The 22,529-nt window shown below is 40.6% G+C and overlaps 1 protein-coding gene across 1 annotated transcript in view; it reads right to left on the reverse strand.

Moving 5' to 3' along the window:
* Positions 1-22,529, reverse strand: part of SCAI (suppressor of cancer cell invasion) — a 133,100-nt gene that overhangs the window by 110,253 nt on the left and 318 nt on the right. Inside the window, exon 2 of the mRNA XM_021691496.1 lies at positions 21,904-21,948. Within this exon, the coding sequence (XP_021547171.1) occupies positions 21,904-21,948 (45 nt within the window). The remainder of the gene's footprint in view (positions 1-21,903; positions 21,949-22,529) is intronic.

The following is a 22,529-nucleotide window of genomic DNA, read 5'->3' on the forward strand; positions in this document are numbered from 1 at the left end:
GATTTTTTTTTTTTTTTGAGTAGGCTCCATGCCCAACATGGGGCTTGAACTCATGACCCTGAGATCATGAGTCACATGTTCTACCCCCTGAGCCAGCCAAGTGCCCCCAGATCTTGATTTTTAATACTATTCTCCAATAAAAGGAAACAGGATTCCTTGGAGAAATGTCTGATTCTATGACTGAGGCAAGAAATATACAAGATGAGTCTGGAGCATCTTGTAGTGCCAAAAAGTAAGGAAGCATTAAAAAAAAACTTTTTTAACCCACAATGGTAGGAGTATGTCAAAGGGACACAGCAGCAAATTGAAGAGCACCCAATGGCCAAACTGGAAAAATTTAGGCACCAAAAAAAAAAAAAAGAAGGTAGTGTTGGAATATAACCCAATGTATTAAAAAAGAAAAAATCCAGGGCACCTGGGTGGCTTAGTCAGTTGGGTATCTGCCTTCAGCTCAGGTCATGATCTCAGGGTCCTAGGATCCAGCCCATCGGACTCCCTGGCTTCTCCTTCTCCATCTATCCCGACCCCTTCCACTCATGCTTGAGCATGCACTCTCTCTCTAATGAATAAAATCTTTAAAAAAAAAGAAAAAGAAAAAAAATCCATGAATCCAATTATATAAATAAATGCCTGAATATAAATAAATAGACAAATAAATAAATGGAGAACAGACAAGTCTCCTATAAAGAAGAATTTAAAATAATTTACATACTTTGTCTTCAAAGAAGTGACACATAACACCCATTCTTTAAGTATGGACTGCACATAATGATTTCCTATCAAAGAGTATAGTATGAAAAGGGGGAATAAAGGAACAACTTTACAGTGAATTCTCACAAAAGTAGCTGATGGGAGTGTAAACTGGTACAACCACTTCAGAAAACAATGTCAATATTTAGCTGAAAATACCCATTTTATATGACCCAGAAAGTCTTTAGACGTATACCCTAAAAAACTCTTGCACACGTACAGGAGATGCTTTAAAAAAATGTTTGTGCTTGCATTGTTTGTAACTTAGAAACAATTCAATTATCCATAGGAGAATGGATAAATTCTGACACAGTTGGGCACCTGGGTGGCTCAGTCAGTTGAGCATCTGCCTTTGGCTCAGGTCATGATCCCAGGGTCCTGGGATCGAGTACCGCATCAGGCTCCCCGCTGAGCAGGGAGTCTGCTTCTCCCTCTACCCCTCCCCACTGCTTGCGCTCTCCCTCTCTCTCTCACACTCTCTCTCAAATAAATGGATAAAATCTTTGAAAAAAAAATTGTGACACAGTCAAGTAACTGAATACTATGTAACAGTGAAAACGAATGGCACACATCTATGTGCATCAACATGAATAGATCTCAAACTCCTAATGTTGAATGAATAAAGCAAACCAAAGAACAAATTCAGTATGATTTCATGTATATAAAGATTACCAAATCTAAAACTAAACAATATATGTACAGTTACATCCATATGTTGTAAAACCATGGAAGAAAATGCAAGGAAATGAAAATGATTTCAAATAGTGCTTTCCTCTAACTGGTGAGGGGAGGAGGTGAATGCAATAGAAGAGAGGCATATAAGGAACTTCCAAGATATTGATAATATACTAATTTTAAAGTTGGCCAGTGGGAACAAAGATATTAATTTTATTCTTCTTATTTTTATTTTTTTTTTTTAGAAGATTTTATTTATTTATTTGACAGAGAGAGAGAGACACAACGAGAGAGGGAACACAAGGAGGGGGAGTGGGAGAAGGAAAAGCAGGCTTCCCACTGAGCAGGGAGCCCAGTGTGGGGCTCGATCCCAGGACCCTGGGATCATGACCTGAGCCGAAGGCAGACGCTTAACAACTGAGCCACCCAGGCGCCCCTCAACAAAGTATTTCTTAAATACCTATTGCGTTCCAGATATTTTCTGTGCTTTATAAACAAACATACATTCCTGTCCTCACAGACCTTACATTCTAGTAAAGGAAGAAGACCTCTAGAAAGCAAAACCTAGATTGAATGAATGGGGGAAAAAAGAAAAACACAACTTTTTTTAAGGGGGGGAGGGGCAGACAGAGAAGGAGAGAAGAGAATCTTAAGTAGGCTCCACAGCCAGCTCAGAGCCCAATGCAGGGGCTTGTTCTCACAACCCTGAGATCACAACCTCAGCTGAAACAGAACTGAACACTTAACCGACTGAGCCACCCAGGTGCCCCTAAAATCCAACACTTTTTTTAATTAAAAAATCAAAAGTAGAGCAGAGAAAGGGATGTTGAGAGTACAGGGCAGATTGCCATATGAAATACTGAATTTAACTTGAGACGTTTAAAATTTTTTTATTACAAGTAAAGCTGTATTACAGAAACTCTTAGATGTTTACCAGTTTATCAGAAACTAGGAAAAGTCAGGGAACCTGGGTGGTTCAGTTGGTTAAGCATCTGTCTGCCTTCGGCTCAGGTCATGATCTTGGGGTCCTGGGATAGAGCTTAGCAGGGAACCTGCTTTTCCCTCTCCTTCTGCTGCTCCCCCTGCTCGTGCTCTCTATCTTGCTCTCTCTCTCAAATAAATGAGTGAAAAAATCTTGAAAAAAAACAAAAGAAAGAAAGAAAGAGGGGCGCATGGGTGGCTCAGAAGGTTAAGCGTCTGCCTTTGGCTCAGGTCATGATCCCAGGGTCCTGGGATGGAGATCCACGTCTGGCTCCTGGCTCAGTAGGGGGCCTGCTTATCCCTCTCCCTCTCCCTCTCTCCCTGCTCATGCTCTCTCTCTCTCTGTATCTCTGTGTCTCAAATGAATAAATAAAATCTTTAAAAAAAAAAGAGAGAAACTGAGAAAAATCTAAAAGATGAAAACATCAATAATATGTTAAGGGAAAACCATTTTCTGCTTTTGGTATTCTTTTTTTTTAAAGATTTTTTTAAAAATTTATTTATTTGAATGAAACATATGAGTGGGGGGGTGGATGGGTAGAAGGAGAGGGAGAAGGAGGCTCCCCACTGAGTAGGGAGCCCAATGTGGGGCTCGATTCCAGGACCCCGGGATCATGACCTGTGCTGAAGGCAGATGTTTAACCAACTGAGCCACCCAGGTACCCCTGCTTTTAGTATTCTTGAGAATGTCAAGTAAACTATCGATTAAAAGTCCTCAGAATATTTAAAAAAAAAAGTACTAAGCATACCTAGATACTTTTAGAATATCTGTTAAATGACTGGCTGCACATGAAATCTGTCTTAATGACCCCATTTTCGGAGCTAGCATTTTTCATAAAATAAAGAACATTTTTATTTTATTTTTTTAAGATTTCTATTTATTTGAGAGACAGTGAGAGCAAGAGAGACCACAGAGGGAGAAGGAGAAACAGACTCCCCGCTGAGCAGGTAGACTGACGCGGGGCTCGATCCCAGGACCCTGAGATCATGACCTGAGCCAAAGGCAGATGCTTAACTGACTGAGCCACCCAGATGCCCCAATAAACAAAATTTTAAAGAATTTCTGAAAATGAATGGCTCAGCTCTCATTTACCTTTCCATCTGTTACCTTTATTTCTTTATGTAGTGTCAATTTTCAAATAGAACACACACAAAGAAATAGAATATGCTGCAAAGGATAAAACAATGTAAAATATGAGAGAAGAAAGAAAAATCTGAGAGCTTCAGGAATACCATGCTGATTGAATCAAAGACTACATTCCTGCACCTGAAGATTTCTCCACTCGGTAACATATCAAATTACTTGTCCATCATCTAGTCTTGAGCACAAGGTCATTTGTTATCCAGGAAAATTAACTAACATCACTTACAGTTCTACCTTTAAATCTTATATCTAAGAGATGTGTAATAGCATGAACTGTCTAGAAACAGACTTCTTTTCATTCTTAATGGTCTTTATTTTCTTTATTTTTTTATTTACTTCTACTTTAAAAGTAAAATTGCACTAGGTTATCCCAAACAACTAATTTTACCTAATTACCTTAGCCACTGGAGAGGAATATCTGATAAACTACACTATGTCAATTACAGAAAATGGTAAAATTAAAAATAATGGTTTTAGTAGCTTGAGGAAATTTGAAGTACTTGAAACTAGAAGACATGCATTTCAAGAATCGTTTTCATTTTACTTATGGGACTTTAATCAACCCTCATAGGAAATTATCTCCACTAAAGTTTAAAAAAAAAAATGCCAGTGTCACGATTTCATTCTGTAACCGCAAAAATATCATAGAGACAGAAAAAACTGTGTTTTGTCCTGCCTGAGCCACTTGCTAGCTGTGTTACTCTAGGTAAATCACTTTACTTTCCTGAGCCTCAGCTTCTCTATTTGTAAACGGGAACAATACCATCTGTCCTCTAATGAAGTAACAAACATAGACCTGACCTGATAATAAGCACCAATGAGCAACCTGGGAATTATCTTCCCTTGGTCCCCTCCTCCCATTTAGTTCATTGACTCTACTCTGTAATCAACCTGAACACTAAACAATTAGGAATTGATAAAAACAAATAGTTGAACCAAATACTTAAGATCTATACATTTTATTGCATGTAAAGTATTCATTAATAAATTTAAAAGGGCTTGCTAAAAAAATGAACTAGTGGGTGCCTGGGTGGCTCAGTTGGTTAAGCGACTGCCTTCGGCTCAGGTCATGATCCTGGAGTCCCGGGATCGAGTCCCGCATCGGGCTCCCTGCTCGGCAGGGAGTCTGCTTCTCCCTCTGACCCTCCCCCTCTCATGCTCTCTCTGTCTCTCATTCTCTCTCTCGCAAATAAATAAATAAAATCTTTAAAAAAAAAAAAAATGAACTAGTGACAACAGGTAATATATATGAGAAATCACTGGCTAATATATCAGTAAATGCCAATCATTATCAAGAAGTCCAAAAACCAGCAACAGCCCACCCTGATTCTGAAATTTCTTCATCACCTTCTCCCTAATCTTCTTTCCCAAAGGAGTCCCTCTGGTCTTCACCTCTTAAGTGCAACTTTAAGCCTTATAAAAATCTAAAACACATTTATTAATTCTTTAGGCACTTTAGATTTCCCAACATCCCTCTGTCCCTAACACTGTAGGAGGAACACTCCATCATTTCAGACTGCAACCTTTCTGCTGGCTATCCTTCCCCTCCCTTGTCTAAAAATAATAATGCCATTAATAGTAATAGTGACCAGCAGTATTAATGAAGAGCCAACATTTTGTGACAAGCACTATCTAAACACTTTGTATGTATATAGCACTGAAGACTCACAACAACCCTATGAAGTAGAAACCATTTTATACAAGAAACTGAGTTACAAAGAGGATGTTGTTTTCCAGGGTCACACACCTCACCTGAATCATTCCAACGTCACTGCTCATTATTAACATGCATACAACCTTCTATATCAGAAGGACATAAGAATGGAGTTATCTGGGCAGGGACATTACTTCCAATTTTTGCTATTTTGTACTACTCTTTAAATTAAAAAGACCCATAATTTAATAAATACATAAAATGAAAGCCTAGGAGACAAAAACCTATAAGGGAAGAGGACACAGAATCTGTTTTTCTTCTTTTATGATACTAACAGCGGTTCTGAAGGTGGAAATATGTCTTGTTTCTAAGTTGAAGCATGTTAATATATAGTACGGTCTCTTCTCCAAACTCTGGCAAAATGGAATAGCAAGTCAGTCATCCGCTACTGTATAACTGAGCGGCTTAAAACAACAGTCTTTAATTGTGCTTGTGAATCAATCTGCAGTTGGGTAGGACTTGGCAGGGACAGCTCTTCTCTGCTCTACATGGGCACCCACTGGGGCTGTATGATGGGGATCTGGAGGATTAGGATCCACTTTTAGGATGGTTCACTCACATGGCTGGCAAGCTGAGGCTACATGTCAGCTGGGAGTTCAGCAGGGGCTGAGGGCCAGGAGCTTCAGTTTCTCTCACACAGACTCTCACTTGAGCCCTCATAGCACAGCCTGGGAACTTGGTTCCAAAAGTGAGTATCCCAAGAGAGGAAGGTAGAAGCACATGGCATTTTTGTGACCTAGCCCCATGTCAGACGGTTGTGCCTGAGCCATGCTCTATTGGTGAAGACGGTTGCAAAGGCCTGCTCTGGTTAAGAGACGGGGACACAAACCACAAGAGCAGACGGAAGGAGTGTCAAGGTCACAATGTGAGGAGAACATGTGGAATGAACCCGGCAAAAAGCAACAGGTAAAGAGACTGAAAACAGGGGCTACTTCTCCCTCTCCCTCTGCCTGCCACTCCCATGGCTTGTACTCTCTCTCTCTCTGGGTCAAATAAATAAATAACATCTTTAAAAAAAGAGAGAGAGACTGAAAACAATAACCTGGAGCTTCTCCTCCTCTGTGATGAAATGAATTCGATGGCCTACAAGTAATTATCTTCAGGGACAAAAGATAGAGAAAAAGAGAAGAAAAGATGGTTAGGTACTTCCCAGATTAAGAGAGTGACAAAATGAAGGAAAGTGAGTAACCTCTCCCTAAAAATTAAAGATATTTGAGTTGGAAGAAACTTCTGACATCACTTAGTTTATTGCCTTTATTCCAGCAACTACTAGAAAATTGAGCTCTACTCATTTACTCTTCAACAAAGGTTAGGGAAACCTCTTATTTTTAATAAAATTCTAAATTCTAAAATGCATAAGATTTTATTCATTCATTTCATTCTCTATTGTTACTGGCGGTAAAAACCCTTGAAATCGAAAAAGCATCAAACACTTTCAGAGTTAACAAGGTAAGGGAAAGCTGAGGCACCTGAATTCTCTTTCAAAGAAGATAGGTTTATGGGCAGAGGGAACAACAGATTACCAAATGACTCTTGGAAAAAAGATGAATCAAACCCCTAGGGCATGTAGGGGGAAAAAAAAGAAAAGGAGTGACTAGAAACCAGCCAAAGCCCTGGGGATTTCACCAGCATGCTCTGGGATGCTCTTCACACACATCCTTACACAGACTCCATCCCTAAGCCACAGTTCTCTCCCACATATCAGAGCTAGAAATAGCTCCAAAGATATCTAATCCAGTGGTTTCCAACGTTTTCAGGTATAAGAACCTCTTTTTAAAACTAAAAAATTCTATGGCCATATATATAACAATTGTGGTTTTGTTATCTGTTTCGTTTTATTTTAAGATTTTACTTATGTATTTGAGAGAGAGAGAGAGAGCATGAGCAGTGGGGAGGGGCAGAAGAAGAGGAAAAAGCAGACTTCCCAATGAGCAGGGAGCCTGACACAGGGCTTGATCCCAGGACCCTGGGATCATGACCTGAGCTGAAGGCAGATGCTTAACCGACTGAGCCACCCAGGGGCCCGTTAACTGGTTATTAAGAAAAATCAACAATGAGAGAAGTACCTTGAACTCACTAACACCTCTACTAAATGCCATTGGTATTTGTCACAAGGGCATATAAAATACGGAATAGCAGGTACATGAGACATTTGATTCGGATAAAATTCTTAGGAACACTGAAATACATGTCAGCTATTAATGAACATGTAAGTAAACCATATTTGAAAAGATGGAGACTGAGGAATTTCAAAGGACCTCCTTTTCTGGTATGTTACAGTAGGATTTCTCCTACTGTGCTTACTGCTGAATTCAGTAATGAATCTTTCCCAATACAGATTCTATAATTCTTGTATAAATTATTAAAAGCATTCCCCTTCTTTTAAACTTGTATCTCAATAGCTTAAAACTGGTTTGAGACAATATAGATACATATTCCTATTTTTTTAAAAAGGTAAGAAATCTCTTACTCATTGATGAAAATTTCATTATCACCAGCTAGGAGTCACCACAATAGATAAATGACTTGCTTATCTATTGTTAGAAAGACAGGCTAATGGCAACTGTTCTAAATCTAAAGTCTTTGGGGGAGGAGGGCCAATTGTTCTCTAAATATGTAGATAATGCTACAGTTTGGAATTATCACAATAACTTAAAAATTCTGGGGCACCTGCCTGGCTCAGTCAGAAGAGCACGTAACTCTTGATCTCATGGTCCTGAGTTCAAACCCCATGTTGGGTGTAGAGATTACTTATAAATATATAAATAATAAATAAATAAATAAATAAAACTTTAACAGTTCTGACTGCCACTTTGCAGGCTTTTGGAAAACCATGTGTGAGCACCCTCATCATGGGCTCCTCCATCCAGGAAGAATGCCCAGGATCCTGCCAAACAGGCACATATGCTTCTGAGGCCCATGGGAGTATATGGAGAGAGCTTGGGAGAAGGAAACCCAACTGCAAAACAAGAATATAAAGAATGATGCCTAGCTTTAGTGTGCAATGTTTCCAAAACAGCTGCCAAGTTTATGAAAACACAAGCATTTCTCCTTTTGTTCAGCTCGTGGTGAAGATGGACATTTCACGGCAGACTGCATCCATGAAGAGAACCCACAGCTAATTATGCAGAAGCTACGACAAATTTAGGAGCACTCTGGCAACCTAGGGATGAAACTAAGGCCACAAAAAAGATGAGGCTTATGTATCAGTCAGAGTTCTCCTGAGAAACAGAACCAACAGGATGTGTGTGTGTGTGTGTGTGTGTCTAGATAGATAGATAGATAGATAATAAAGAATTGAATTACACAATTATGGAGGCCAAAAAGTCCCAAGATCTGCAGTCAACAAACTGGAGATCTCAGGAGAGCCGATGGTATGATTCTAGTTGGAGTCTGAAAGCTGGAGAACCAGGAAAGCTTATGGTTTAAGTTCCAGGCTGAGAGCCAGCAGGCTAAAGACCCAAGAAGAGCAAGGTTTCACCTCAAATTGAAAGCAAGAGAAGACTGATGTCCCAACTCAAGCAGTCTAGCAGGGGGAGTTACCGCTTATTCAGACTTTTTGCTCTTTTCAGGTCTTCAACTGATTGGATGAGGCCCACCCACATTGGGAAGGTCAGTCTACTTTACTCGGTCTACCAATTCAAATGTTACTGTCATCCAGAAACAGCCTGACACACACCCACAATTTTGACCAAATATCTAGGCACCAGTCAAGTAGATACATAAAATTAACCATCACCCACTCTTCCCAGACAGCCAAGAAGGGGTTGAAAAAAAGTTCAAAACCTAGTGACAGATACCAGGCAGAGGAAAACTGAATTTCATTGGGCAACAATCTTTTGGCTCTTGCCTTAATAGGAGTGAACATGAGCATGGACTACCTCCCAATCTGTGGGACAAAAGATCAGGGACAGAGCAAACACTCTGAAGAGGAAAGCAAATGGTTAGAGATTTGGCTATTACGACAGGCCCACATCACTGCCTGAAAGTCAGTTGTCCTGCAATGCCTTTAATCAAAAGATAGCTGCTTCCAAAACATACAAATACACACACACACACACACACACACTCTCTCTCTCTCTCTCTCTCCCAATGCCCATCAGAGACCTACCCAGAAGGAGAGAAAGCTTAGCCAGAGACTGATCCCTTGGGTACAATAGAGCCAGTGTCGAATGAAAGGAGACCCTTCCCACCCCCCAAATCACAGGCTTACATACCTCAGCCCTTGTGAAGCCAGGATAGTGAGTCAGGCTGTTGGCCAGGACTGTAGTCATCTCAAGCTCAACCAATGCAGGACCCTCTTCCAATCTCACTCACGTGCTTGCTGGCAGGCTTTCTTTCTTACCATGTGGCCCTCGACATTGGCTGCCTGTCTTCACAACATGGCAAGTGGCTCTCGTCTATCCAGGGCAGCCTCAAATCATGGCAGCTAGTCTCCCATAGAGCAAGTGATTTGAGAGAGAGAGGGAGAGTACACACAAGACAAGCCTAAGTCTCCTGACGACCTGATCTGGGATGTGAGGTCTCATCACTTCCGCCGTTTTCTAGCCACTAGAAGGGAGACAAAAAGTCCATCCCACACTCGAGGGGAGGAGAATTAAGCTCCATCTTTTAAAGAAAGGAGAAGCAAAGAATTTGTGGACAGATCTTTAAAACCACCACAGGGACTAAAGAATTATTGAAGGAAAAAAAAGTAGCTGGATAGTTACTAAGACATCAATGAATGTTTTATTCTCACTGTATTCCCCAGTCTATTCCCCTTGAGGCTAGGGAGGTTTTGCTTGTTTTCTGAAAATGTGAGCTCCTTGAGGAGATGACGCTGATGGAAGGGTGGAAGAACAGTACCTTTGAGGGCAGAAAGGCAGAAACAAGAAGAAAAAAGGAGTGAATTATCTAGTAAGGGGAAGGACTTCTTCAGGACCCACAAAAAGAGGGGGCCTGCAACCCCACTTCCTGGCAGTGCTCTAGATAAATGACAGGTCCTGGGAGGTTAATGGGTGTGTGCTATACCTAGGAAAGCTGAAACTTCTACACTGGAATCCCCATACCTAGCAAAAATTCATGTGCCTGAAGTGGGCCATAACTGTCAGAACCACCAAACATCAAGGAACCATACTCTCTCAGACAACATTCTTACCAGTCACAGCCATTATGAACTGAAAACTTACCTTTCACCCTTTGCCTGGCTCCTCATAAGGCTCCCAGATTCTTATACAACCCTAAGGAGGGGAGGATGCCCATTCTTAATCACTGAGATTGAATTTTTCATCAGTGTGGTGGATTGGGGGTGGGAGGGGCACATGTCCCAAGTTTGGATTTAATTTCATGTGAAGGAATTAAAATATTGTAACATTTCTTGGTTACCTGATTTTGTGAAATAAAATTCGTACCTACTAGGGCACCTGGGTGGCTCAGTTGGTTAAATGTCTGACTCTTGGTTTGGACTCAGGTCATGATCTCAAGGTTGTGGGATCAAGCCCCACATCAGGCTCTGCACTCAGTACAAAGTCGGCTTGTCCCTCTTTCTCCTCCTCTGCCCCTCCCCCGGCTTGTGTGCCACCCCCTGGAATAAACAAATAAAATCTTAAAAAAAATTCATAGCCCTACTATATAGTCAATTAATTTACTAATTTATGGATATCTTTTACAACTCATTATTCTTGGTAGTTTTTTTTTTTTAAGATTTTATTTATTGGGGTGCCTGGGTGGCTCAGTCGTTAAGCGTCTGCCTTCGGCTCCCAGGATTCTACAATCATGACCTGAGCCAAAGGCAGACGCTTAACTGACTGAGCCACCCAGGCGTCCCAGATTGTGGGAAACTCTTAATAACAAACATACTTCTTTCAACAAATAAAGAGCATGGGGAAAAATAGAGTGGGAAAACTACAGACTTAAAAGAACTTGAGATCTAATCAACAAATTGCAAGCTACAAACCTGACCTGGATCCTGATTTGAACAAACATTCTATTTTTATTTATTCTTTTAAAAGATCTATTTACGGGGCGCCTGGGTGGCTCAGTTGGTTAAGCGACTGCCTTCGGCTCAGGTCATGATCCCGGAGTCCCGGGATCGAGTCCCGCATCGGGCTCCCTGCTCGGCGGGGAGCCTGCTTCTCCCTCTGACTCTTCCCTTTCTCATGTGCTCTCTCTCTCTCTCATTCTGTCTCAAATAAATAAATAAAATCTTTAAAAAAATTTTAAAAATTAAAAATAAAAGATCTATTTACTTTAGAGGAGGGGAGGGGCAAAAAGAGAATGGAGAGAATCTCAAGCAGACTCCCCACTGAGCACAGAACCCAAGGTGGGGCTCAATCTCATGACCCTGAGATCACGACCCGAACTGAAATCAAGACTTGGATGCTTAACCAACTGAGCCACCCACACACCCCGAACAAACAGACATTTTAAAAACCGATCAGTCAAATGTGGAAATCTAAACGCTGACAAGATATTTGATGATACTAGGGGAATACTGTTAATTTTTAATTAATTTTTAATTAATTAATTTTAATTTTTATTAATTTTTATTTAATTTTATTAAATAAAATTAAATTTTATTTATTATATGTATTAATTTTTAATTAATCGTTAATGGTATTGTGGTAATGTGTTTTAAGAGTCCTTATCTTTCAACAACACATACTACCATATTTAGATGAATACCATGTATGGCATATGTTTCAGGTAGAGTACGAGGGTATATAAATGAAACAAGATTCAATTGATAATTATTGAAGCTGGATGAACAATTTAAGCCTTCTAATTTTGTCTGTATTTGAAATTTTCCACATTAAAAATACACATACAGACATATATGCACACATACATACATAAAAGTCAAAGTGGAGCCTTAGAGGCTAGCCTGCTTAACTTTCTTCTACCTACTCCCACCCTCCAGGGAGCCCTTGAATTAGTCCCAATGAATCTTTGGGCTCTTTTATTTTATTTTATTTTATTTTATTTTATTTTATTTTATTTTATTTATTTGACAGAGCGAGACACAGCGAGAGAGGGAACACAAGCAGGCGGAGCGGCAGAGGGAGAGGGAGAAGCAGGCTTCCTGCGGAGCAGGGAGCCCGATGTGGGGCTCGATCCCAGGACCCTGGGATCATGACCTGAGCCGAAGGCAGATGCTTAACCAACTGAGCCACCCAGGCGCCCCTGGGCTCATTTCTTAACACCCTTAAAAAATCACTGCTTGAGGGCGCCTGGGTGGCTCAGTTGGTTGGGCGACTGCCTTCGGCTCAGGTCATGATCCTGGAGTCCCGGGATCGAGTCCCGCATCGGGCTCCCTGCTCGGCGGGGGGCCTGCTTCTCCCTCTGACCCTCCTCCCTCTCATGCTCTCTGTATCTCATTCTCTCTGTCTCAAATGGATAAATAAAATCTTTAAAAAAAAAAAAAAATCACTGCTTGAGCCAGTCTAGGTTTTATTCTTGAGTAAAATATTACCATGAAAATGCTCAGCACTTTGACCATACTATCTTGGGCCCTGTAAAATCTGTTTTTGCAGAACTGAATTTTGGTATGTCCTAGGTTTTCACTGACACATGCTGTAAGAAACAGCTTTACCAAAACCACTGCATTTCTGTAGGGATGTTACTAAGGCAAACACCATCATACACAAACTCTCTAAGTAGAGGATATTCCTGTGTTTCAGTGTAAACTGGAAAATGTTCACCTGGTTTTCAATATAACTACCTCCAGAATCTGTTCCTCACTAAAGAGTATGCAGATCTATCTCCCAGAGATAAACATTACTTGTTTGATGACTACATACAGAAAAACTGCAATGGACAGATAATACTGCAAAGAACATCCAAAAAACAGAAAGCAGTCTGGTTTATTTCCACACCATGCTATTACAACGCTCTACTCTTCACATTTCACTCAAGATGGTCTCCGTTAGTTATTTCGTTCATTTGCATAACTTGGGTAACTATTTACTGATGACTTCCAACTCTGTATCTGAAGCCCTACACCCTTTTCAGCTCCAGACCCATATTTCCACCTGCCTGGTGAGAGACGGCGAACTCTGAAGCACTTTACACTCCATAGAGTCAAAATAAACTCATAATCTTACCCTTCCAAATTTGCCCCTGTCTCTGCTGTCTCCATTAAAAGTGTTGCCATCCAAACTATTATTCAAGCTAAAGATACTGTGAAGAAAGGGAAAAGGCAAGCCATAGACTGGGGGAAAATATCTGCAAAACATTTGTTTCCAGAATAAAGAACCCTTATAACTGTATACAGACAAACAACTGATAAAAAATGGACAAAAGATTTGAAAAGAAAACTCACAAAAGAAGTTTTATGAATGGCCAATAAATACATTAAAAGATGTTCAACACGATCAATCACTAGGGAAAGGCAAATTAAAAACATAATGATATATACCCCTAGGCAAACAATGGTGATGGTTTCAAGGGTATACACGTGTGTCAAAACTTATCGAATTGTACACTTTAAATATGTGTGGCTTATTGTATGCCATTATACCTTGCTAAAGCTTTTTAAAAGAATAAGAATGGCAATACCAAATATTGGCAAGGATATGGAACACGTGGAATCCCAAACATTGCTGGTGGGAATGCAAAATGGTACAGCCACTTTGGAAAACAGTCTGGCAATTTCTTAAAAAATTAAACATACACTTACCATAAGACCCAGCAAGCCCACTCGTAGGCATCTATCTACTCAAGAGAAATGAAAACATATCTGCCCGAAGACTTAACTCAACTGTTCATTAACAGATGCATTCATACTAGCCAAAAACCAGAAACAAGCCAAATGTCTGTCAACTGGTGAATGCATAAACAAATTACGGTAAAATCATACAATGTAAAAACATACATACATTGCTCCCAAGTGATAAGAAGAAATTAACTACAGTTATGAACAAGAACATGGATGAATCTCAACAGCATTATGCCAAGTGGAAGAAGCTAGACACAAAAGACTAATGAATGATTTACTTACATGAGATTCTAGAAAAAACAAAGCTATAGTAATAGGGAAAAAAGATCAGCGGTTCCCAGAATCATGACAACAAGGCAACATGAGCAAATGTGGGGGTGGGAAGGGTAGCAATGGCAGGTTCAAGATCATAATTACAGTGGGTGGTTACACAATGTATACATTTGTCAAAACTCATCAAATTGCATACTTAAAATTGGTGCGCTTCTTTTTTTACACTAATAATACCTCGGATCAACATGTTTTTAAAAAGACTAGAAGGAAAGGCAAAATAAAAATATTTAAACTAATAACACTCACAGGTATCATTTTTTAAATATTTAATACATGTCAGTAACTGTTATCATGTACTTTACATTCATTACTTCAATGAATCTATTTTTTAAATAGACAAAAATCTCTGCATTCACACAGTTTACATGCTATTGGGGGGGGGGGGAATAATCCTCCAAAGGAAGTACTGTCAACACCTGCTTTTTGCAAAAGGGCAAACAGGTTCAGAGATTAAATCTATACTTTGTTCCAGAGCCCAAAGGCAGTATTTGGAAGAGCTGGGATTCGACTCTAGTCCAGGTTTTCTCGACTTCAGCGTCACTGACAATTTGAGCTGAATAATTCTTCGACGTGGGAGGCCACTCTACACATTGTAGGGTGTTTAACATCATTTCTGGCCTCACCCACTAGATGCCCTTAGTTTAACAACCAAGAATGTCTCCTCCAGACATTGCCAAATGCCCCCAGGAGGCAAAACTGCCCCTTTTTGAGAACCCCTGCTTAATCTCTAAAAACTGAAACCACAGCCCAAACTATTAAAAACACCTTTCTTTTTTTTTTAAGATTTTGTTTATTCATTTGAGATAGAGAAAGAGCAAGTGAGAGAGAGAGAGAGAGAGAGAGAGAGCATGAGCAGGGGGGAGGGGCAGAGGGAGAGGGAGAAGCAGGCTCCCCACTGAGCAGGGTGCCTGATGTGGGGCTTGATCCCAAGACCCCAGGATCATGACCTGAGCTGAAGGCAGACACTTAACAGACTGAGCCACCCAGGCACCCCTAAAAACACCTTTCTTTTCCACACCTGACACTGCCCTGGTTCAGGTCCTAAATTCAGCTCACTTAAGATCTTGTCATTAGTCAATCCATCCAGGGTCTACTCTGTCATTCAATAGTCACACTATGCCAAAGTAACCTCCTAAAAACCTCCAGGGCCTAGATGAGATATCTGTGAAAAGTGCCCTCACTACCCGTATGCAGAATTACTATAAACCCTTTGTATACATACAAAGTCATTACACTGTCCCATTGTTTGGGTCTGCCTTCTCCACTACCACATGAGTTTTACCCCAGCAAGGGCCAAATCTTACTTGTGTCTGTATCCCTGGTACCCAGGACTAGAGAGCATTTAAATGGTTTTAGAATTCAAATGTAATTCAAACAAATTACATATACCAACAAAATGCTTAGATCTCGGGGCGCCTGGGTGGTTCAGTTGGTTAAGTGTCTGCCTTCAGCTTGGGTCAAGAACCCAGCATTCTGGGATCGAGCCCTGCACTGGGTTCCCTGCTCAGCAGGGAGCCTGCTTCTCCCTTTCCCTCTGCCTGCCCATCTGCCTACTTGTGATCTCTCTCTCTCTCTCTGTCAAATAAATAAAATCTTTAAAAGAAAAATGCTTAGATCTCTTTGCTTAAAACACATCACTAAAAAAAGCCCCCACATCATACAGTAAAGCTTTAAACAACAGGAATCCTATCCAAACAAATGGGTCTTGTTCCTGATAGGATGAGAGGATGTTCTAACTCATAACCCAAACATTATTAAGCAGACATGTTGAGGTCTTCAGAATTTTCCAAAACCACATAGAGATCAAATTTCCTAACCTTAAAACTCCTTTCGGTCTAGTACAGTTTATCAGGGTCCTTAAATAGTGTCACAGTATTTTGGACCACTAAAGCTCCAACCTACACTAACTCCCTCTTGCTACCAACGCATTTACTGGTTCACTATAGTTTTACTGAGCACCCACTCAGTGCTAAGGGTACAAAGATGTACTAAGATAAAGAAATAAAAGTTTTAGTGAGAAAAAAATACAGGAAGAATTAATAAGAGTAGTGTATGAAATGCTTATCTCAAATTATCTTAGTTCTTCTTAAACATTATTATAGTTTGGTGTGTACTAGCAATGTTCTCAAAAGATACGAGGGGGGAGGGGAGTGCAGGGCGGGGAAATGTGGGATTCAATAGGTGCTGGGGATTAAGAAGTCCCCTCGTGAGGAGCACCAGGTATTGTATGTAAGTGTTGAATCACTAAATTCTACACCTGGAACTAATATTACACTATTTGTTAACTAACTGGAATTTAAATAAAAACTTAAGAAAAGGAATAATTCAGCCACTAACTAATGTCTATCAAAAAGAATGACTTAACACCAACTACCCTAAAATAAAAATGATACTTTTGGCAACCATTTTCCCAACTATAACAGGATATATAGCATAACAGTCAACAACTCTACACAGCAGGCCAACTCAAAGGGGTGCTTAAGACCAAGGTCAACAATTAATTCATCTTGAAGTGTTAATCAGGAAGTCATTTCATTTGATATTGAGAGTTTTTATGGCCACAGTATGCTACTGATAATAACAGCTATAAAAAATTTCTGGCTAGGATCATTACATCCCTTCTTTATAATCCATCTTTAGGGCCTTAATTAGTTATTTTGTTCTCTATTTTTAGAGCAATTCCAGAACTGTTTTCTGGGGAAAATCACGGTCTTGTCCACAGGACCTCTTCAGAGATGTATGCTGGCGGTCCGTTCAGTTCTAAATCCTGACTTGATCAGGGTCTGACCTAATCAGACATGCGAAATACATGCTCTCATGATTCTTGACTAAGAATAGAAGCCTCAACTCATTGCTGCCTGATGCTTACTAAAACTTGGTTACAAGAAATAATATTCAGGAAGTCCACACTGGGGACTCCCAGAGGCAGCAATTCTGGAGGAAGGAAAGGCGCCTTAAGGAGGGACCTACTGTTAAAGGAGCATCCCAAGAATTGAGAGTGAAGGACAATTTAATCTTTCTTACAATATGTTCTCTCATACAGCTCTCAAACTTGTTGGTTGCAGGAGAGCCCCTTAACAACTCTTAAAAACTATCTTTGTGAGTATACCCATCGATATTTATATTAGATTGTAAAAGAAAAATTTTAAACACAGTAATACAGAAACACATATTCCATTAGCCCTCAGAGTTGAAGTGAAATCACTCCTACTTGTAGCCTCAGAAAATTCCACTGTGAATGAGAGTGAATAATAGCAAAAAAGGCAAGTAAGGTCTCAGTATTCTTTTTTTTTTTTTTAAGATTTTATTTATTTATTTGACAGAGAGAGACACAGCGAGAGAGGGAACACAAGCAGGGGGGGTGGGAGAGGGAGAAGCAGGCATCCTGCTGAGCAGGTAGCCCGATGTGGGGCAAGGTCTCAGTATTATTAAGAAAATAGTTTTAGGGGCGCCTGGCTGGCTCAGTGAGAAGAGCATGTGACTCTTAATCTTGGGGTTTTAAGTTTGAGCCCCACGCTGGATGGAGAGATTATTTAAAAAATTAAATAAATAAACTTAAAAAAACAAAGACAGTAAAAAAAATCTGTTAATTAAAAGAAAAGAAATAATATTCATAGAGAAGTATTTAAGGACACATTCATTCAATGATTCAACCAACTATTTTCTAAGTGCCAGGCACTAGTCTAGATGCTGGGAATAAACAGAATCCCTGCAGCTTCTTCATCCTTGTTTATCTCTGAACCAAGCCAGCCATCAGTGAGATGTATACTTATACACTGATTTGGCTCTTTGGAGAATGTTCACTGGCATTACATGAACCTGGGTTGAGAAGCATTATAAGAAGCAATCTTTAAAAACTCACTACTATGTTTATTATTAGGATTCCCTCCCCCCAAAACACAGGTCCCCACAATAAAGACCAGTGAGACAAATTTTTCTCAGATCTGACAATCAAGGGGCACCTGCGTGGCTCAGTAGGTTAAGCGTCTGCTTTCAGCTCAGGTCATGATCTCAGGGTCCTGGGATGGAGCCCAGAGGCCAGTTCTCTGCTCAGTGGGGAACCTGCTTCCCCCTCTCCCTCTGCCTGCCACTTCCCCTGCTTGTGCTCTCTCTCTCTCTGTCAAATAAATAAAATCTTTAAAAAAAAACTAACAATCAAAAAAAGTTGTACTTCTCTTAAACAACATGCATATGGGGGCACCTGGGTGCTTCAGTCGTCAAGCATCTGCCTTCGGCTCAGGTCACAATCCCAGAGCCCTGGGATCAAGCCCCCCAGGGGGCTCCCTGCTTCTCCCTCTGGCCCTCCCCCTGCTCCTGCTCTCTCCCTCTCTCTCTCAAATAAATAAACAAGATCTTAAAAAACAAACAAACACGTGTTTGATTTTATAAACACCATGAATCTGGAAGTTGAGCTTTATTTTCTTCTTTGCTTTGTTTGAGAAAAGTAAGAGCCAAATACGGAACCCATCTTTAGTAACTACAGTATTTTCTAGTCTATATACTAACTTTGCCACTGGTTTATTATTCTTCTCTCATTTCTTCTTTGCCTTAATACCTTATTTTTAATCCTTTAGCCTGTATACATTTAGAAAAGAGGCGGGAAATAAAGAGTATTTGATGGCTGCTTTTTTAACATAAAATTGATTGTGTACTTTCTATGTGCCAGGTACTATTTATACTAAGCACTTTACAACCCTCTGAGGGTTGGACTTCTTTTTTTAAATTATTCTTTTTAAAAGTTTTTTTTAAAGATTTTATTTAATTATTTGAGAAAGAGAGAGAGAGAGAGAGAGCACAAGCAGGGGGAGTGGCAGAGGGAGAGGGAGAAGCAGGCTCCCACTGAGCAGAGAGCCTGACTTGTTTTTAAATTTTTTTTTAGGTAAGCTCTACACCCAACATGGGGCTTGAACTCACAACTCTGAGATCAAGGGTTGCCTGCTCTACCACCTGAGCCAGCCAGCCGTATATAGATAATTATGTATATTATTTCCATATACAGCTGAGGGAACTGAGGCTCAAGGAGGTTTATTAACTTACGTATGATCTCACAACTTGTATGTGACAGAGCTAGAATTCAAATGCAGCCCAAATCATTATACCTAGGCATATATACAAGTTATCACAGGATCAGATTAGGTGAAGGAGAGGGTGGGAAAGTCCACACACAGGATGTGACATTTGAGCTAACAGTCTTAAAGGAGGGAGCTCGCCAAGGAACAAGGAGAAAGTATTCCAAAGAGAAAGAGAAATCATGTGCAAAAACCCAAAGCAAAGAGAGAACATAAGTTCTGGGAATGGCAAGCAGAACATAGAGTTACATTCAGCAATTCATTCATTGTGCAGGATTCACCAGAAAGTTAAGTCATTTAATATTAGACATTTAAGAGGTCCAGTATTGAGAATTTCCATGGCCACAGTATTAAACTGTCACTGGGAAGACAAGCAGAAGTGAAATAAAGGCAGTCTCTTTTGGGGGGGGGGGGGCGGCAAAAGAGAGAGAGAGAGAAGAGGGACAGAGGGAGAAGGAGAGAGAGAATTCCAAGCAAGCTCCAAGCTCAGCACAGAGCCAGATGCAGGGGCTCGATCCCACGACCCTGAGATCACAACATGAGCTGAAATCAAGAGTTGGATGCTCAACCAACTGAGCCACCCAAACACCCCAAAGGCAGTCTCTTTTTATCATTAGGCTAAAAAGTCTGAATTATGTTCAATAAGCAATGGGGAACCATAGAAGGACTGAAGCAGGAGAATTACAAGATCAACTTGCACAGCATGATGAATGAATTACAGATTTGAGGTAGAGAACGCAGTCAGGAGGCCACAGCAAGAGACTGACAGCGGAGTAATGAGAGTTAAAATCTGTCCCAAAAAAACATGTAATGTAAGCCACATATATAATTTTTAATTTTTGTATAGCCATGTTAGAAAAGTAAAAAAGAAAAAAAAAGAAAATAATTTTAGTAATACTTTTATTTAATCCAATATATCTAAAACATGATTTCATCATATAATCAATATAAAAATTAGTAATAAGAAATTTTGCATTCATTTTTTCATACTAATCGGAAATCTGATGTGTATTTTTACTTAGAGCACACCTTGTTTTGGACATTAAATTTTCACTGGAAATATTTGATCTGTATATAGATTTCATAAAACTTACAGATGAAAAAGTAGATTCACATACCCAAATTTTTCCAAACATACTGAATATTTTCCAGGGAGTCAAGTGCCAGTTTTTGAATTTAAATTAATTACAATTAATAAAATTTAAAATTCAGTTCCTCAGCCATGCCAGCCATATTTCAAGTGCTTTATGGTCATATATGGCTACCATATTGAACAGTACAGACCCAGAATGACAAAGGACCTTTGGCTGGTAGCACTTCTGTCATCAGCATTTCATATCTACTTACTGTTGAGGTATTCTGTGTCCTAACATCGGTAACTTACCAAGTATTAACTATGACAGTGGTCCTACTGGTCACATCCTCGCTACTGTAGCTTACTTTCTCTCTAGACCACTGCCTACATCTGTGCAAAAGAAATCTTCTCATGACCACACAGAATTGCTATATAGTATCTGACATGTGGAACGCACACAAAAATGTCTGTGGGATGGATATATGCTCTTCTTCATCACTCAAGTAGTAATTCACTTGTCTATGGACTACTTAAGCCCTCCGTTTCTATTTCCCTATGGTTTGATTAGTTATTAGACTCTATGTACTAAGTATGATGATAAAAGAAAAAGCAGTAAGAAAATCTATTTTCAATTGCATGTTTATTAGAGGCATTACAGTACAATGGGTAAGAGCCTAAGTTCTGGAGTCAGACTGCCTGGATTCAGATGTGGGTTCCGTTATTTATTAGATGAGTGATCTTGACCTCCCTGTGCCTCACTTCCCTCTTCTGCAAAATAGTGATAACAGTACATACTTCCTTGGGGTGCTTCAAGATTATAGAAGATAATACATATAAAGCACTTGCACATGGTACTTGGCACATAGTAGATGTTCAATAAACATTAGCTTTTAATATATTTTATTTATTTTTTAAAGTAAGCTCTATGCCCAACGCGGGGCTTGAACTCACCACCCTGAGATCAAGAGTCGCACACTCTACCAAGAAAAGCCAGCCAGGTGCCCCAACATTAGTTCCGTTTTGTTTTTAAGATTTTATTTTTAAGTAATCTCCACCCAATGTGGGGCTCAAATTCACAAGCCTGAGATCAAGAGTCTCATGCTCCACAAACTGAGCCAGCCAGGTGCCCCCCCCCACCATGCCCCGAAACACCAGCTTTTTAAACAGAGCTGGTGAAGAAGTTGAAATTATAGCTAAAGTAAAAAACTAGGATTTCTCAATTACCCACGTCTCTTTCCCATATAATCTTACACACACACACACACACACACACACACACACACACACGGTACAGGTAGTATTCCGACCTCCTCAAAAGAAAGGTCTTGCATGTAGTTATATTCATTACGAAAGGAGCTAAATAAAAAACTTCATCCACTGACAGTGTATAACTATGCAGTATGGCATATAGGTGTAGCCAAGCAAATGGAAAAACACGAAGCAAAATAGGAAGGCATTTTGCCTTACCTGCTTTTCCGTTTTCGAGGTGGTTTCTCCACTATGCCAGTCAGTCTACAAACCAAACAAATAAGACGGTAACTAAAAGTAACATATAAGAACACATCTCCTGGCCCTACTGTGCCAGTCAAAAACTCAGTGTACCACCCTCTAGGACCTAGACCTGACCTTACAAACACCTTACGCTCTGTTTCCCCTATTTACCAAGACCAAGCAATCCTGGGACTCACGGTTCCCCTAATGTCTGCTTTGCCCAAACCCTGCTCTCCCTGCTAGTCCCTCACTCCATCCTCAGCTCCTATTCGTCACAGCCCCGTTCCCCAAAACCACCCACCTCCACCTACTCATTGTCTGCCTCGTCACCCCCGAAAGCCCCTCCGGCCTCCCCTTTCGCGTGCCCACCCCCTCCCAAGTGTGCACTGCCCCTCCGAGCCCCGCCCCCCCGACCCCGCGCCCCCCGCATTCCACGGCCCGTCCACGGGGCGCGCGCGCCCTGCCCCTCCCGGCCCCGCGCCCCCAGTCTCACCCCTCGGCGTCCCTTCCCTCACACGCCCCTCTCACCCGGCATCGAGGATGCGATCGCCGCCCAGCCCACTCCCCCGCCCCTGGATGCCCCCTAATCCCCCCTCAGCCAG

Source organism: Neomonachus schauinslandi, chromosome 13 (assembly GCF_002201575.2).
Source record: "Neomonachus schauinslandi chromosome 13, ASM220157v2, whole genome shotgun sequence".
NCBI lineage: Eukaryota > Metazoa > Chordata > Mammalia > Carnivora > Phocidae > Neomonachus > Neomonachus schauinslandi.